The 18,424-nt window shown below is 45.3% G+C and overlaps 1 protein-coding gene across 1 annotated transcript in view; it reads left to right on the forward strand.

The window, feature by feature from the left end:
* The first annotated feature begins 737 nt into the window (after positions 1 to 737).
* Positions 738 to 18,424, forward strand: part of strn (striatin, calmodulin binding protein) — a 22,666-nt gene continuing 4,979 nt past the window's right edge. Inside the window, exons 1-12 of the mRNA XM_069529572.1 lie at positions 738 to 1,123; positions 10,769 to 10,872; positions 11,294 to 11,367; positions 11,914 to 11,998; positions 14,249 to 14,419; positions 14,524 to 14,659; positions 14,956 to 15,118; positions 16,175 to 16,285; positions 16,883 to 17,026; positions 17,124 to 17,260; positions 17,667 to 17,842; positions 17,945 to 17,992. Of these exons, the coding sequence (XP_069385673.1) occupies positions 911 to 1,123; positions 10,769 to 10,872; positions 11,294 to 11,367; positions 11,914 to 11,998; positions 14,249 to 14,419; positions 14,524 to 14,659; positions 14,956 to 15,118; positions 16,175 to 16,285; positions 16,883 to 17,026; positions 17,124 to 17,260; positions 17,667 to 17,842; positions 17,945 to 17,992 (1,562 nt within the window). The 5' untranslated portion in view covers positions 738 to 910. The remainder of the gene's footprint in view (positions 1,124 to 10,768; positions 10,873 to 11,293; positions 11,368 to 11,913; positions 11,999 to 14,248; positions 14,420 to 14,523; positions 14,660 to 14,955; positions 15,119 to 16,174; positions 16,286 to 16,882; positions 17,027 to 17,123; positions 17,261 to 17,666; positions 17,843 to 17,944; positions 17,993 to 18,424) is intronic.

Below are 18,424 nucleotides of genomic sequence, written 5' to 3' on the forward strand. Positions count from 1 at the left end.
ACAGTCAGTGTCTTTATATACAGTCAGTGATCATCTTTATATACAGTCAGTGATTATCTTTATATACAGTCAGTGATCGTCTTTATATACAGTCAGTGATTATCTTTATATACAGTCAGTGATTATCTTTATATACAGTCAGTGATGGTCTTTATATACAGTCAGTGTCTTTATATACAGTCAGTGATCGTCTTTATATACAGTCAGTGATTATCTTTATATACAGTCAGTGATTATCTTTATATACAGTCAGTGATTAGTCAGATTTAGCTGCCAATCATTTGATCAGCCAATGATGTGGAGAATGTCTCCTCAGTGGGCGGGGCTCATGTTATCTGTAGGTAAACGTAAATCAAAACAACTTTCAAAATAATAGTTTCTGTAAACTGTGTGAATTATTGTATATAGTGTGTCAATGCGCTTGTAGAGTATTATTAACAATAATAAAAATGATAATAATAATAACAATAATAATAATAGTAGCTTGCATTATAGAGCGCCTTTCAAAGACCCAGGGAGACTTTATATCGTTTTTAATTATCATTAAGTTCAAGAGAACAGGTGGAGCTGGGGGAGTTTTTGAAAAGGGGGATGGAGGACCACAGGCTTCTGAGTGGAGCGCAGGGGAGGAGGAGGTCAGGAGGGATTTGTAATCAGTTCTCATAGTTTGATGATGACACAAATAATAATAACAGATTCTGTATTTATGAGAGAACGCTTTATTTTGAAGGTTCGGGGCGGAAGTCCCGGGGTTTCCGGTGTCTCTCCGGTTCTCCGGTGTCCTGGCAGCTCTCGGGCTCAGACCGGAGCTCCGTTAAAGGACCGTTCATGGACGACTCTTCCCGCCTGAGGAGGTTTCATTGAAGCGGTTGAGAGAACGGAAGCAGAGCCACTCTTCCCCGGCCCGGCCATGGACGAGCAGGCGGGCCCCGGTGTCTTCTTCAGCGGCAACAACAGCCCGGGTCTGCCCGTCGGTGTCAGAGCTCCGCAGCCCGGTGACGGTGTCGGTGAAGCGGCCCGGGCTCACTACAGCGTCCCGGGGATCCTCCACTTCCTCCAGCACGAGTGGGCCCGTGTGGAGGTGCAGCGGGCGCAGTGGGAGCTGGAGCGGGCAGAGCTGCAGGTAAGCGGCCGACACTGAGGCTCCTTTACCGGACAAGGTTTCGTTAGCTACGCTTCGCTGAACGCGGAGAACGTTGAGCCAAAGCGCGTTGAAGAATGAGGAGATTAATGGCGTCGCCGCTGATCGCTGAATTTATATTGAGGATAAAGAAAGACTCGTAATTTATTTTGAGTGTAAAAGACCCGAAGATGAATTCGGCCTTGTTGTGGGTCAGTGAACATCCAGACTTCTGGACATCTTTCCACTTTTCTGGACGCTTCTCTCTGGTTGACGTTGCCTGTGGAGCGGTTGTGTTCACACTGAATGACGCACATTCACAACGAGGTTCTGCTGCGACACAGGCTCATTAGCTCCATCAGTTCAAAGCCGAATCACAGAGCGAGTCCATCTGAATCCAGAACAAGTTTAAAATAATGTTCCTGGTGTTTGTCGAGCAGGACGAGATATAATCTCCCAATATTTACATGTAGTCTGGACAAATTCTGAGCTTCATTCATTTCCTTCATGCTAACAGGTCAGCTGTGTGCGTGCGTGCGTGCGTGTGTGTAGAAAGTTCATATTGAGATAAAACCACGTGATCGACAAAAGCCTGGAAACACAGACACCTGTTGATTTGAATAATGGAGTGAAACCTCAGTGGACTCCGTCCCCTCAGTGGACTCTGTCCCCTCCGGCACAGGACGTCTGTTGATGAACCTGTGCACTTATAATTAAACCTTTAATTTCATGTAGCTGTTCTAAAGGACACAACACATTTACACACACATTTCATTAAAAGTCAAACTGATGGACTTTGATCAAATACATTTAGTTTCTCTCCTGCTCTCATGAAAGACGTCCAGATAAACAGATGCCACGGAGCCTGACACCAGGAGGGATCATGTAGGACACGCAGGACGAATAATCAGACCCACCTGACCACATGACAGTGAAGCAGCGAGATCGTCGTCATCGCTCAGCGAGAAGTTTCATGCTCTGATGACTCATCAGCTGACCAGTGGTGTGATGACAGTGTCCATCGAGGTAATCGCTTCCTGTGAATTAATGATGTCAGACACGCCGCCGTCCTGCTTGTCCTCATGCTGCACCTCTGGATTTAAATGTTTCCCCCCATTGAGCCTGGAGACGATCGGAGCGGGGTGGAGTCGGCTGACCGAGGGCGGCTGGAAACCAATTTTCTGTTGTGAATCCATTTGTTCTGCCGCTGCTGTGGTGTTCAACACTGCAGATTGACTGAGAGTGACTTCCTGTGAGGAAACAGGACAGCGAGTTTCCTAAAGAGGAGGAGGAACAGTCAGACTGATGGAGGAGTGACGATCACACAGGGACAGAGACTGCACATAATTCAAACATGCTTTATTATTATATAATTCGGTGGCCGACTGAGGTCAAAGGTCACAGTGAAAACATGAATGTAGAGGGAAACGTCTCTGGTGGGTCGAGACAAACAACCCGAGGGAGGTGACGGACTAAATCTGATGATTCAGTTGATTAGTTCATCGATTACTTTGTCAATCAGTGAATCGAGAGATTTCAACTCAGTGTTCATCACCTTTAGTTAGAAACATAATTCTCTGTGTGATATTAACATGGAAATACATCACGTCTTATTTTCAGATTTTGAAAACTACCTCTCTCTGATCACATGGGAATTCTGGGTAAATCTACAACAAACCATCTTCATGCACCATTACTATCGGTCAAAGTTTGCGCCATGTCCCATCTACTAACATAGAGGGTTTATAAACATGTTTCATGGCTAAGAGAAGAACTCATTTTTTAAATCTCTTTCTTTAACATTGTGACATAAAACATTTCAATATTTTCTGTGATCGCTCAACGAATAATTCATGATAAAACAATCCCACACATTTAGAGGAGATCTGGTCCAGACTGAATTTGAAGGACTGTTGGTGGAGGTGTGAGCTCTTCTAGAGATCATCTAGAGATGTTCTAGTTTTGCTGAAGCAGCTGTTTGGCTCTGTTCAGTCCAGGAGCCTCCAGGTGTTTATTACTTTTTAAAATTGTATTAAAATGGAGGATTTCCCTTCAGTAAACACACACAGAAGCTTTCAGGAAGCGGGATCTCCGACATGTTTTGGACGTTTGCCCGGTGAGGCTTCGTCCCATCTGGCTCCGGGTTTACTCTCAGCTGACCTTTGACCTCCTGGCTCATCACTTTCTTCCAGTCATTAAAAAATCCTGAAGTGTCCTCTGGTGTGTAACTGTCCAGAAGCCAGTGTGGACGAGAGCGTCAGCTGATGTCAGCCTGTGGTTGGAGGTCAGAGTTTGGAAATGAAATATGTGCACAAATATGTATCGGGTGAGGTAGCAGGTGGTAAAAACGTGCACGTTGTACCACCAGAACATATCCACTAATCAAACTTTATTTATGCAGCACCTTTCACGCAGGTTACTGCAGTTCAGAGAGCTTCACATGTGATTGACAATCTGATAATAAGACATGAGAAGAAATAAAAGCTGCTCAGAAAGAGATGTGCACCATCACTGCTGGAGCGTAAATTCTCCTGCTTTCTCCACCGCCTTGTTTTCGCAGCCTATTTCCTTCACTAATTAAAGTGCGTGCGTGTGTGTGTGTGCGTGTGTGTGTTCACGCCTGCAGACAGTTCACATTCCTCCACACCTTGTTATGTACGACTCATGAAGCTCTGCATTCACACACGTTAAATCTACATTAAATTCAGCCTCATGTGTTTGTTTCTTCTCTCGACCAGGATGGATGACATCATACGTTGACGTTCGTTTGTTTGTGGTGTGTTTGGCTGCAGTTGAGGAAAGTTAAACTTTTCAAGTGGCAGCGCTGACACTAGCCAATCAAATCACATTCATCCAAACACGGTTCCTGTCCGATATCAAACGTCTGGAATAGTAGAGAGTTTAGTGAATGCAGGGCAGCCGGTGGGTCGAGCTAACCGTGACAGATGATGTTGTGGTAGTTTTGTTGTTGTTGTTGTTGTTGTTGTTGTTGTTGTTGTTGTGTTACACATTTATTTTACGGCCTGACAGGTCGAAGCAGCCAATCAAGACAGTGAGCAGCTGATTTCAGAACTTTAGCAGATACAGTGAAGGAATCAGTGTGTTGTGATTGATCAATGTGAGAAAACATCTGGAACCTTCTCAGTGAGCGAGTGGGCGTGTCTCTGAGGTTTCTAACACGTGACGGACGTGAAACTGAAGAACACGAATGTCTCAGGATGAAGAAGAGGAGTCGTACACGTAGAAGACGAAGACGTCCACTTGGAAAAACGAGGAGGTTCCAGATGTTTTGGTGATGAGGGCCGACGCCGTGTGGACGAGCTGTAAACAACAACACTGATCTTTACACAGTTTAGACGCCATGTCCCGCCTCCTGCTGCTCTACAGGCTCCTCCCCTCACCTGAATGTCCCCACGTGTTCCTGTTGTTGTGAACGAGTCGTGAAACACTGACTACACAACATGTCTACACAACACGTCTACACAACACGTCTACACAACATGTCCACACAACATGTCTACGCAACATGTCCACACAACATGTCCACACAACATGTCCACACAACATGTCTACACAACATGTCTACGCAACATGTCCACACAACAAGTCTACGCAACATGTCTACACAACATGTCCACGCAACAAGTCTACGCAACATGTCTACGCAACATGTCTACGCAACATGTCCACACAACATGTCCACACAACATGTCCACACAACATGTCTACGCAACATGTCCACACAACATGTCCACACAACATGTCTACGCAACATGTCCACGCAACATGTCCACACAACATGTCCACACAACAAGTCCACACAACATGTCTACACAACATGTCTACACAACATGTCCACACAACATGTCTACACAACATGTCCACACAACATGTCCACACAACAAGTCTACACAACAAGTCTACACAACATGTCCACACAACAAGTCTACACAACATGTCCACACAACATGTCTACACAACATGTCTACACAACATGTCCACACAACATGTCTACACAACATGTCCACACAACATGTCCACACAACAAGTCTACACAACAAGTCTACACAACATGTCCACACAACAAGTCTACACAACATGTCCACACAACATCTTCCACACAACATGTCTACACAACATGTCCACACAACATGTCTACACAACATGTCTACACAACATGTCTACACAACATGTCCACACAACATGTCCACACAACAAGTCTACGCAACATAATGTCGGTATAATGCAGCTGCAGCTTGAGGTCACACGAGAAGGAAAGGAAACTCCGAGTGTCTTATTTAACTTGTGTGTCTTCTGCCCTGAGACGAAACTTTCTCTTTGTACAACAACAACAAAGACGAGGACGACAACAAGGCCCGGCCTAGTTTCTGTAACGTCGCCTCTGTCTGTCTTTTTGCCCGTGTGTGTCTGTGTAATGCTGCCCTATAAGGAATGGCATGCACACCTGCTTGTTTTTCAGACAGGCGTCCGCTTGCGGAGGCGAATGCCACTCCGAGCCACGCCTCAGTGCCGTAGCCAGGCTTTGTTTAACCAGGCTTTTGGCCAAGACTTCCCCCAACATGAACACACTCTGCCCTCGGCCTGACATGAACTGGGGCAGGATGCAGCTCGAGCGATGGTGGATTTCCAGAGCTGATACTGATGAATGGAAGAAAAACTATCTGGTTCTATCGCTGAAGGTCAAATGTGGCAACATTCCTGACACGTACCTTTTCTTCAATGAGCTCCGAAGGTTTTTTACAACATAAAGGATCATTTCTCCGGATCTGATGTTGTGAACTTTAAATTGTTCCCATGCACGAGAAAAACTTAAAGCTCCGGTGTGTCAGATTCAGCTGAAAGGATCTATCGGCAGATAATTTAATGACGAATAATCCTCACGATGTTTTCACTGGTTCGTTTAATCAATGAACAAACTAAAACCTTTTGGTTCTTCTTCATGTTTGGAAGGAGAGGGGGGGGGCATAGAGTTCGTCTGAAGGTTCCAGCAGAAAGCAGTGGTATACAAAGCATCATCGTTCATGACCTTTGACCTTCAGCAGGCTGACGGTGCTGAGTTAGAGGTGTAACGCTCTGAAGGAGGCGGAGGATAACCAGGAAGTGTAGATGGAACACACCTTACACAGTACACCACACACACACTCACTCACACAGTAAGTGGAATTTATAAGTGTTGAGCGTAGGTGGTATCTGGCATGAGTACACAAACACCGATAGATGGTGTTTGTGTGTGTGCGTGAGTGTGAGAGAGATATCAGTCAGTCGAACGTTTCCTCTGAAGGAGAAAAGGCCAAATTCAGATTTTCTTGTTTCAGGCTCAGAGAGGAGGTACAACTACTATTATTATTATTATCAACAACAACACTTCAGTAATTCATTATTATATGAATTGTGCCTGTTATCAATAATAATTAATAACTTCTTTACACTGTTATTGGTTTCATTAGAAATAGTCAGGTCTGATACCTGATGGTGCTCAAGTGTTCCCTCAGGTTGGTACGACCTCAAACATCTGTATCTCATGACGTCCACAAATATGAACAGCTGAGTAACATTCACAACGCTAACATCAGAGCGTTGTAAGAACAGTAAACCATGTAAAGAGGAGACTGAGGCGTCACGGATCTGTCTGAGGATATGGTGCATTCAAATCTGTGGACATCGTGGGCTTAAAGACACTGATGCTACTCTAAATGAACTGTGTCTTAATATAACACTTACTTCACTTATACTTTGACTCTACTCGATCCCTTAGTTCCTTAACACTGTCGTAAACCATGTTCCTCACCTCCTCCTTTAACTGCAGTGTTTGCTCTCGGGAGCAGATATGAGGACACATTCCCGTGTTTACCTCATAAATCACTGTCTCTTACTGTGACAGTGCTCGTCCCCCCCATATGGTAAAAAGAGCCAATTTCCTCCAGTCCCAGAGGAGGTGGAGGCCTTAGTCCATAAATAACATCATTGCACAGTCAGGCTGGGTATTATCCTTTTTCTAAGCAGTGGAATATGCAGGTTAGGTCTTGTGCCTGGCACAGCTCAGGTCCAGTCTCAGATTATTCAAGGGAAAGTCTAGTCTCAGTTCCCTAATCAGAAATAAATATGACACAAGTCAATTTAAATGAGAAGATATTTATGTCAGGTCCCAAATTGTTGGAATCCAACGTCCATCCTCTGACAAACTGGGAATTGAACTGGAAACCTTCTTGCTGTGTAACCACATTGCTAGCCATGGCACCGCTGTACCACCTGTTTAGCTTGTATTCGGATTTTGAATTTGTTCCATGTCCCATCTGCTAACATTGAGGAGGTGGGGCTTATGACCAATACTGTAATAAGCCACCAGTGGGCGATCAAGACATTTTTGCCTCATCACGTTGTAGCTCGTTTACTGTAACTCCCATTACTTTACATTAGTTTCCAAATCCTACAGTCAGTCGTTAGATTGATGTCATTCAGTCCAGGAAGCTTTTGGTTTCAGTTCACGTCCACGAATGAGACTTTAGAGACTTTTACATTACGTTTCATTTAACGGGCGCTTTTATCCAAAGCGACTCACAGTAAGTGCTCAACCGTGAGGCAACAAACCAGAACAACAAGAATCAAGGACAATTTGCTTCAAAAACGTGAACATGAAACTAGTTTGATTCTTGTTGTTAGGTCACGATGTTGAGTCTCCTGGGACAGGTCACCTACTCCTTTCTTTAAACATAGAACATTCTCATTGGGTCCAACTGCAGCTCTGTTGCTGAGCAACAGGAGTAAGGGCGGAACAAGCTCATGAACAAGGAAATTCTCCAAAGACCCGACTGTCTCATTTTGGGTCGACCTTGCTGTCTGACCCCTTTGGAGGCCTGTGAATTGGGACGCAGCAAAAGTCCCTCGTCAAAAAGTTCCACCATTGTTGAAATGTCTTCCTTGTGTCCTGCGGTTGTTTCCTTGAACTCTCGGCTGCACTGCCCCCCCATGATTTCCAGTGGTACTGCTCTGCTTCGTATCCAGAAGCAAAGTGAATGCAGAGTACGGACAGAAGGCTCGGGCAGAGTGGTGACGTCTATTTTCAAGCTTGTCACCAGCATGTCTCTGGACTGGAGATCAGCTGTCACTCAACAGAGACACTAAACTCACAAACATTGAATTAGTCACTGGTGACTTGTTGTTAGCTGTGCGCCCTCCCACACTTCCTGTCCCGCACGACTCACAGATAATCCCTTAGGTTAAGGAGCTGCAGCAGCTTGTCAGGGGAGGAGGTGCTGGATTTTGATTTTATACAGAAATAAAATCAGGTTTTTAGAGAAGTGTTGATGCTCTGGAGACGTTAGGAACATATCAACACCACGACAATTCAGACACTCACAGCCGCCATGTAGTGACCGCACGATGGGAGCTGTCTGTGGGGTTTCCTGTGTTGAGGGCAGCTGAAGCAGTTTAATCTTCTTGTAATCCCCGATATCTTATAGAAAACAAAGTAAGGCTAACGCTGTGAGCAGATGGAAGCTCAGCGAGCGAAGCTGAACACGAACACGATTCCCATGATGAAATGTTCACCTTCTATAGATCAAGCTGAGACGCTGTGTTCAGACCCACCAACATGTTTCATTGTGCTGAACAACTGAGAGAGTTTCCTGACGTTATAATTCAAGTGAGAAGTGGAGTCGCCCCCTGCTGGTTATTACACAGAATACAAGATTCAAGTCTTTTTGCATCTTTTAACTGTCTGTGTGCTCCACCTGTGGGCGGGCTTGTTCCTCATTGGTTAGTGCACTTTTACCTCATATCATTCTTGTTGCTACTTAGAGTTTTTGTGAGAAAAGGTTCTCAGTGTTTCCATGTGACATCACGGTGACCTCTGGCACTGATGTGGCTGCTGCAGGAACATGACATTCAGATGTGTCGGTAAAAATATATAATTCAAAGAAAGGACTCCCCCGACCTACTCAAGATGCTGGGTTGAACATCTCCCATCCCACAGAGTTAGATGAAGCAGTTTGATGTCACAGGATGGTTCATTAGTAAAGAGCATATATATATATATATATATATATATATATATACACATATAATAATCATTTGTGGATCTCGATTGAGCCCAAACTCAAACACAGAGTTCATCCTTTTCCCATGTTTTAGTCCATTAAAGGATCAGGAATCCAGAACACGAGCTATAAGGAACAATGTAAAACTACATTCAAACATTTGTTTCTGCTGCTGGTGATGAAATCCAACAGCACATCACTCAAACACGTCTTCACCAGGACTTTGGGTTCAGTGTGACGGAGGCCGGGTCTCACCGCTGTGAAGTGCACATGCAGTAGCCTCGAGTGTGGAGCGACCCACTTATACTGTGACCCACTTCTGTGTGTGTGTGTGTGTGTGTGCCTAATCCTCTGCTCACACACTCAAAGACTCCGACTTCTGAACCAGTGTCAGAACTTTCACAGACTCTTTGGGAAACGTGACACTGACACACAACAACACATCAGCTGTGTCTTCATTCAGGGGCTGCCTCCTTCACACGTCTGTTGAGACCGATGTGACGTCTGATATCGGTACCAGTCCGCCTCAACTAATACCATTGTTGTTCATTAGGAAACGACACCGTTGCACACGCAGCGTCGTAGCTAACTCGTTCTGATTTAAAATAAAGAAATAAAGAAAAGCAGCTGACCTTGTTTTTAAAGTGTCAGAGCGAGGAGAACATGTTTCAGGTAACATCTGTACCTGCGAGGATTCGCCGGCTCAAACACAGAGAAACAAACTCGAGGCTCAGTCTGAAACAATGACCTTTGACATCTCCGCTGGTTCGTGACCTGATGCCTTATCCCCTCTTTCATTTCACCCCGACCTTGGTTGGTCACATGTCGCCTGTTCCCACAGCTCAGCTTCCACCCATTGCTGCGTCTGAGAGGAGACGATAAGACGGATCAGACGGAGAGCGGCGTTAGTCGGTCACAAGTCTCCCATCAGTCCTCCACACCGGACAGTCACATTGTCCAATATCCCAGGAGGCTTTGGGCCCCTTTGACTTGTTGATTGCTGCCATGGCGTGGATACCTGCTGACCCTGCAGAGACGGATTAAGATTCTTAGCATCATAAATTGTAGACCCGTCATTTTCAGCAGGTTCAAGGCTTTTCTGATGCTGGTGCTTTTTAAACAGACCTACTGAAATGCCTTTCAGCACTGTTTGTGAATCTGAGGGGACGACAGCACAAGGTCCATTTCAAAATAAAACATCCTGAAAATGATGACGCCCACCTTTAAGTCCAGATTGTCTGGAACACTTTCACAACAATCTGAAAGCTTCTTTCATGAAAACATCTCTCATCCGTTTATTGCAGTTTACGTGGGTGCTTCATTTTGCCCTCTGTTTGAAATGATGGAAAACTGATCAATGACTTCAAATGTTTCGAGAAAAGTTTGAGTAAAAGATTAAAGCTACAAGTTATAGTTATTATTTAATGTAATGTTTATTTAGGAGTAATCAACTTATCAAAACGTCTGATTTAGATTTCACACAGCAGAGATGAGTCGAGGTCAGAATATCAAAGTTTCAGCTGCTGACCTTCGGTTTTGGTTTGTCGGAGGCGGAGTCTGAATGTTGTTGTCACTCGTCTGTTTCCTCCAGGCTCAGATCGCCTTCCTGCAGGGAGAGAGGCGGGGTCAGGAGAACCTGAAGAAAGACCTGGTGAGACGGATCAAGATGCTGGAGTACGCGCTCAAACAGGAGCGGTGAGTGTGGAACACATTCATCTCACCACAACCTCCTTGTGTCTATGTCTGAGAAACTTCAGACATGGTCTCGTACTGATCAACATATAATATATGTTAAATCATAATTCAGAGAAATATAGAGGTTTTCCTCTGAAGTAAAACAACAATGGGAAATACTCAAGTAATGTACATGTACTTCAAAACAATCCTTTAGTAAATATATTTACGTTGACCACTGTCAATTGGACACTGGGAGAAACATCACAGACTAAACTGTAAATAAAGATGGAAGACACGTCTCCACTTCTTCAGAATGAAGCCAAAACATCTTGGATACAAACGCTGCCATCTAGTGGTAGTGGTATCAAGGTCCCACCCATACAGTCTCTCGACCAATCAGGACTCTGTCTCAGCTGTGTGTGTTTGTTTGCGTCCACAGGGCCAAATACCATAAACTGAGATATGGAACAGAACTGAGCCAGGGAGAGATCCGAGCTCCGAGTTACGACTCAGGTAAGACTCACCTGTCTGTCTCTGATTGGTCAGTGGTCACATGTCTCATCGGTATCATATTTAATTTACATTTAAATAAAAGAAACCTCAGCAAGCACTAAAGCTCGACCTGTTTATCAGTTGGTGGATAAAAATCATCTGTCTTGGTTGTTTTTGTGAGATAAGAACGACCTAAAATGACAGAAAACATTGATTTAACGTCTACTTTGATTTTTTTGGTCCATGTCCCATCTGCTAACATGGAGGATGAGGGTTTTATACTGCAGCCAGACACTAGGGTGTGCTTAAGCTTTACTTTTGGGAGCGTAATGCCGTCCATCTTTATTTACTGATGACCTCAGATCTGCCTCGTCTCAGCAGGAAGCCTCTTGGACGCCTCCCTGTGGACATGTTGTGCACAGCTGAGGAGAATCGCTCTGGGATAAAGTTTCACATCTGAGTCGAGGCTGAACGTCCGGATTGTGACGCTCCGGGAATTAATAAGTGTTTGTGTAGAAACATGTGGGTGATTCTGTATTTGTGTGTGTTTGTGTGTCTCTGTGTCAGACGAGGGCAACGACAGTGAAGCTCCCAGTCCTCCAAACAGCAGCCACCAGCTCGGCTGGAAACAAGGACGCCAGCTGCTCAGACAGTGAGTCCACACACTGTGTGTGTGTGTGTGTGTGTGTGTGTGTGTGTGTGTGTGTGTGTGTGTGTTATGAGGCCAGTTTTGGTTCAATCCCATCATTGTGAGGACATTCTGTCTGGTCCTCACATGTGAAGACATTCTGTCTGGTCCTCACATGTTCAATGTTTGAGGTTTAAGACTTTTAGGTTTTCGGGTTAAATGAGGTTTAGTTATTTAGTTGTGAGGGTTGGGGGGAGGGGCTCAATTTGTGTCCTCACAACTATAGAGAGACGTGTGAGTGTAAGAACACAAATCCTTCATCTGCTTTTATAAAGAGATAAAAACCAACAAGATGAAAATGTGACTTCAAACAGAATAAAAGTTCACTTTAAACACAACATTGACACAAAGAGGGTTTGACGCCACCAACAGGCGACTGAATGAAAAGCAGATATTAAGTAAAGAACACAACTGATTAATAACAGGTCTGATGATTTTAGAGGATCAAAAAGTTTCAGACTGAACCTTTAAAAATACATTGAACACTGTTCATCAGGTTTTTCTTCCCCACATATTTTCCTGTGATGTGGAACTTGCTCAGTGATGAATTTTGAATGTTTTAAATCAAGTGTGAGACGTCCTGTGAGACGTCCTGTGAGACGTCCTGTGAGACGTCCTGTGAGACGTCCTGTGAGCGGCTCCACTTTGTGCACGTGTGTGAACATGACGTTTCTAAAGCTGTTTTCACCCATGAAGTGAACCACTGACATGTTCCTCACATGTTCCTCACTGTATGTGAGAACAAATGTCAGTGTCTCTGGACATGTTCTGGATCTTCTTCTGCAGCTTCTAGTAAAACATCTGTAAAATGTCAGAGTGAGTCCCTGAGAGAAAACATCTGGAACCTTCTCAGTGAGCGAGTGGACGTGTCTCTGAGGTTTCTAACACGTGACGGACGTGAAACTGAAGAACACAAATCTCTCAGGATGAAGAAGAGGAGCCGTAGAAGACGAAGACTGTGTGTGTGTGTGTGTGTGTGTGTGTGTGTGTGTGTGTGTGTGTGTGTGTGTGTGTGTGTGTGTGTGTGTGTGTGTGTGTGTGTGTGTGTGTGTGTGTGTCAGTGAATGGAGGATTGTGTGGCCTCCTGTGAGAGACTGGTACAGATGGAGGGAGGCTGACTCTCTGTGTCTCTCTTTATCTCTCTCTCTCTCTCTCTCTCTCTCTCTCTCTCTCTCTCTCTCTCTCTCTCTCTCTCTGGGACACTGCATGTTGTTCAGAATACTCGTTGGTCCACCGTGTCGTGTTCCTCCAGGGTGAAGGTACAGTAGAGTTTAAACTTCTTCAGTTCTCATATTAAAGAATAATCCTGCTCTCGTGTGGCTTCAGTTCTGAGCTACAGCTGCTCTAACATACCAAAGCGTTATTAACGGGTTGATGTCAGTTTTTTTGGCTTAACTTCAAGATCTAAACTCTTTGTCCACCAGACCCAGTAAACCTGATCAGAGCAGAGAGTTGGAGCACAAGCAGTGTGATCACAGGGTTTAGAGTGAAAGCATTTAAAATCAGTTCTGCTCTCAAACTGAAAAGCATCTTTACTAAACACGCAGGTCAGATGATGGTTCAGCAGCTTCACTCACTAGAATCAATTCAGTTTTTTCGTACAGCCCAGTTTGTCTTGTTTAAAGTAAAACAATACGCTTTGACTCTGCAGTGACACAGTGCTGCTGTGATTTATACGTGTGTGTGTGTCTGTCTCTGTGAACATCAGTGTGTGTGTGAGGAGACGCTTCTCTAATGAAGTGACTTGTTGTGTAGCTCAGTGCAACAGTCGCTGTTTTCCTTCTCTTTGTTTTTCACTTTATTTGACTTCATGTCTCGTTTTCTTCTGCTGTACGTTCTTTATCCACCAGAGCTCGACAGATTTATCAGAATCGAACACTGAGCTTTCAAAAGGAGACGGAGGTTTGACTCCTGAGTGAAACTCTGAGATTCATGACCTCACTGTCTTCAGGGCTTTATTTTCATGTTCAGTTGGTTTTATTTGAGATAAAAGGTTTGACGATGTTTTCACACAGGGATTAAATCGTGTTGTGTAGTCATGTTGTGTGGTCATGTTGTGTAGACATGTTGTGTAGTCAGTGTGTGTGAAGCAGCAGATCGTCGACTCCTTCACAACAACAGGAACATGTGGGGGACATTCAGACAAGGGGTGGAGCCTGTAGAGCAGCAGGACATCCACACTGACCCACTTCCTGTCTTGCCCCCCCCCCCCAGGTACCTGCAGGAGGTGGGATACACCGACACCGTCCTGGATGTGAAGTCTCAGCGGGTGAGAGCGCTGCTCGGTCTGACCGGAGACTCTACAGACAAACCCTCAGAGAGGACGTCCCAACCCATGGTCAACGGCACCGAAGCGTCTTCACTAAAGGACAGCGGCATGGTCAGGTACCATGTGACCCACAGAAATAAAAAAACGATCTATCTGTAGATTAACATCTCCTCCATGTTTTCTCTTCAGAAGTAATTTCATGTCACCATTTTCCCGCCAGTAAACCCGACATGTCGGACTCAGCCGCCGTGTTGGAGGCTTTCAAGTTCATCGAGAGCGCGGCCGCAGAGTTCAGCGATGAGGACGAGGAGGAGGACAGTCAAGTGAGAGACAAAACCATCCTGGACCTGGCTACAGTACGACCACACGCACACACACATGCACGTATGCACGTACGCACGCACACACACACACACACACACACACACACACACACACACACACACATTTGAATGCATCATCGCTGGAGACATGTTGTGAACAGGTTATCTCAGAAACACCTCGACAGAATTTCTCCAGATTTGTTCCAAACGTTCAGTTGGACTCAAAGATATCTGGTTAGAATTTGGAGGTCAAAGGTCAAAAAGTTCAGCTGCTCGGTCTCTTGAACTTTGTCGGTGCCACAGTTTCTTCACTTTGTAACTTTAACCAGATAGTGAAGAAGAAACAGTCTTCAACTCCGTCTTCCACGACCTCTGACCTCAGCGATGACCCCGACACAGAGGAGGCGCTGAAAGGTTTCGACTTCTTGGCCAGTTCAGACGAGCTGGACGGGTCGCCTGAGTCCAGGAGTGGCGAAGACAGCGTTGAGTGGGGTAAGATGATGACTCACAGATCTGTATGGTCGAAAATGTCACTGATTGATTCAGGCTCCGCCCACACTGCTGCACTTTACTTTTATAACTCATCACTGTTGCCACGGAGCAACGGTGCGCGATGCCCGGTCAGACACACGGAGCGAGCGTCCCTCCTCGCCGAGTATTTGGTGTCGGTAAACTATTTTTGCAGCGTCCCAGAGATCCCAGTGCCTGAAGACCAACAAAAACCCACAGGAGTCGTCTCACTGGGGCGGGGTTAGAAACAGAGACACCCACGTCTCGTCCTGATTGGTTCTTATCAGTCACATGACTCAACAACCAGCCGTGAATACAAAGTGTCGCTAACTCCTCCTTCAGAGGATTTTCTGTTAATAAACAACCAACTGCAGAGGAGACAATCTACTTCCTGTTCACACCACATGACCAGTGACATGTGAACGGTCATGTGACGTGTGTTTTCAGTCGGTTAGTGTGGACGGAGATCAGACAGAAAAATAAATACATCTATCATCAACATCTGTGACTGCAAACGTACGATTAAAGTTTCATCTGATAAAAAACAAGCTGAAGACTCCGCCCCTGCACCGACCACTTACTCTATTTATAAAACTCTCTACAACTAAAGTTCTGATGACGTGGCCTCCTCCGCACTTTACCCAGAACACCCCTGTTTCCTACTGTTACTAAGCAACGCGTTCAGAGTCATCTGTCCGAAGACAAAAAGCTTCCCCACGCACATCATGACTCAGCTCTTCTCAGTCCAGATCGTTTAGTGCTGACTCAGCAGCAGGACTCGTAACTTTCACTCCTAAACTCGTCAGAGCACGAACTCTGCTGTTGGAACAGTTTCCTGAACGAGCCGCGCTCACAAACAAAACGAGTGTTAAACGTTCTCTGGATGCATTGTGGGTATTGATTGGCGTGTACAGCAGCTGATAGTAACTGTGCGTCACGCCCCCATAAGGCTGCTTCAAAAGTGATTTCACTTATACACAAGTTGTTATTTTTTATTTTCACCTCCTCTTCCTCTTAATCCTCCTCCTGTTCCTTCAGAGAAGGAAGAGTCTCCTCTGGGTGAGCTGTCGTGGGACGTGGATCAGGGACTGATAGCGCAGCTGAAGGAGCAGTACAAGAAGGAGCGAAAAGGGAAGAAGGGAGTGAAACGTAAGTTCTGTAGCAGGCTTTGCGTCATCACTCCTCCTCCTCCATCTTTATCTGCTGTTGTTCTGTTTCGTCTGCGTGTCACTGGCCCGCTCTGACACTGAGCAGCCTGGAGAACGTCCAGCTCATCGTCAGGTTGATTCAAAAGCTTTTTTAGATCAAGCTGCCACGAGACGACGACAGGCGATGCAGGAAAATCAAAAGCAACCCGCTGCTCGAGACAATGACTCTGATGAACTGTTAGCTTTTAAATGTTCAAGAGAAGGTGAGACACAGATACGAACAACGACCATCAGCGTCAGTGCAGAGACCGAGTCGGGGAAATGTTCTGACATGTCACCTCCTCACTCTTCGTCGTTCAGATCTCATCTTCTTTCTGTTTTTACTTTCCTTCATCTCTTCTGTTCGAGCGTCTGCAGCTGTGTTTGTTTGTGTTCCTCTCAGATCTTCTTCATTTCTTTACCTTCGTTTTACTGATTTCTGAAGTTTTCGTCTCTGGCCCAAACATGTTCCTCTTCCTTCCTTTGATATTGTTTCTCTCTTCTTCTTCCTCCTCCTCCTCTTCTTCTTCCCCTGTCTTTTCCTCTCTTTCTGCTCCAGGACCGAACCGTTCAAAGCTTCAGGACATGCTGGCTAACCTGCGTGATGCAGAGGAACTTCCCTCGATGCAGCCTCCTGTGACCCCGCCATCGCGGCCTAGTGTACCCAGGCTCAGTGAGCAGGAAGTGGGACGCCCCGATGACGGTAACCTTCCCTTCTCCTCATTGGTCCATTCATGAGAAACTGGTTAACAGAGATGTTGAAGTGTTTCTAACCCGGTCGACCCACCTTGTGTTCATAGAGACGATGACGTACCTGCCGTCGTCTGAGAAGTCGCTCATCCTGGGCCGGGTGGACGAGGCGGTTTCTAACGAGCTCGGACTGGGAGAACTGGCCGGACTGACGGTCGCCAACGAGGCCGACAGCCTGACGTACGACGTGAGTCACGTAAAAAGCATTTCGGTCGTTTATGGAGAATTAGGAACAGAAGATATTTATTCATTCATTCACGTTTATACAACTTGAAAAACAAGTCGCTGATTAAACTAGGTTCCTGTTTTAATCAGACCTGTGAAGTTTTTTCTTTTCACTTTGCTCAGATTTTAATTTAATATAATTTACATTCAAAATTATCCACAATTTTGTTTCTTTGCCAATTTTCTTCTTCGTGTTTCTGACGTATTTATTGTCTTTTTAAAATGTTTATTAGACGTCCGTGTGAATTTTTACATTCACATTTTCTGAATTTCTTTTTCTCATTTTAACTGTGATAACATAATGTATTCAGCTCATAATCGTAACTCTTTGTTCACAAACAGATTAAAGTGAAACTTTGTTCCCTCAGATCACCAACAACAAAGACGTCCTGAGGAAAACCTGGAACCCCAAGTTCACCCTGCGGAGCCACTTTGACTCGGTGCGGAGTCTGGCCTTCCACCCAGTGGAACCGGTGCTGGTCACCGCCTCCGAGGACCACACCCTCAAACTGTGGAACCTCCAGAAGACGGCGCCCGCCAAGAAGTGAGACTCCGACGTGTCACCGAAAAATTCACGTACATAAAGTCGAATCAGGGAAGAAAATGAAATACAGATTAAACTCTGTCATTTTCTGTCATTGTACAGATGTGCAGCTTTAGATGTGGAGCCCATCTACACATTCAGAGCCCACAGGTGAGATCCTGTTCACCTGTTCACCTGTTCACCTGTTCACCTCATCACCTGTTCACCTCATCACCTCATCACCTGTTCACCTGTTCACCTGTTCACCTCATCATCTGTTCACCTGTTCACCTCATCACCTGTTCACCTCATCATCTGTTCACCTGTTCACCGCATCATCTCTTTACCTGTTCACCTGTTTACCTCATCATCTGTTCACCTCATCACCTGTTTACCTCATCATCTGTTTACCTGTTCACCTCATCACCTGTTCACCTCATCATCTGTTTACCTGTTCACCTCATCACCTGTTCACCTCATCACCTGTTCACCTCATCACCTGTTCACCTGTTCACCTGTTCACCTCATCACCTGTTCACCTCATCATCTGTTCACCTGTTCACCGCATCATCTCTTTACCTGTTCACCTGTTTACCTCATCAT

This window comes from Paralichthys olivaceus, chromosome 8 (genome assembly GCF_024713975.1).
Source record: "Paralichthys olivaceus isolate ysfri-2021 chromosome 8, ASM2471397v2, whole genome shotgun sequence".
Lineage (NCBI taxonomy): Eukaryota > Metazoa > Chordata > Actinopteri > Pleuronectiformes > Paralichthyidae > Paralichthys > Paralichthys olivaceus.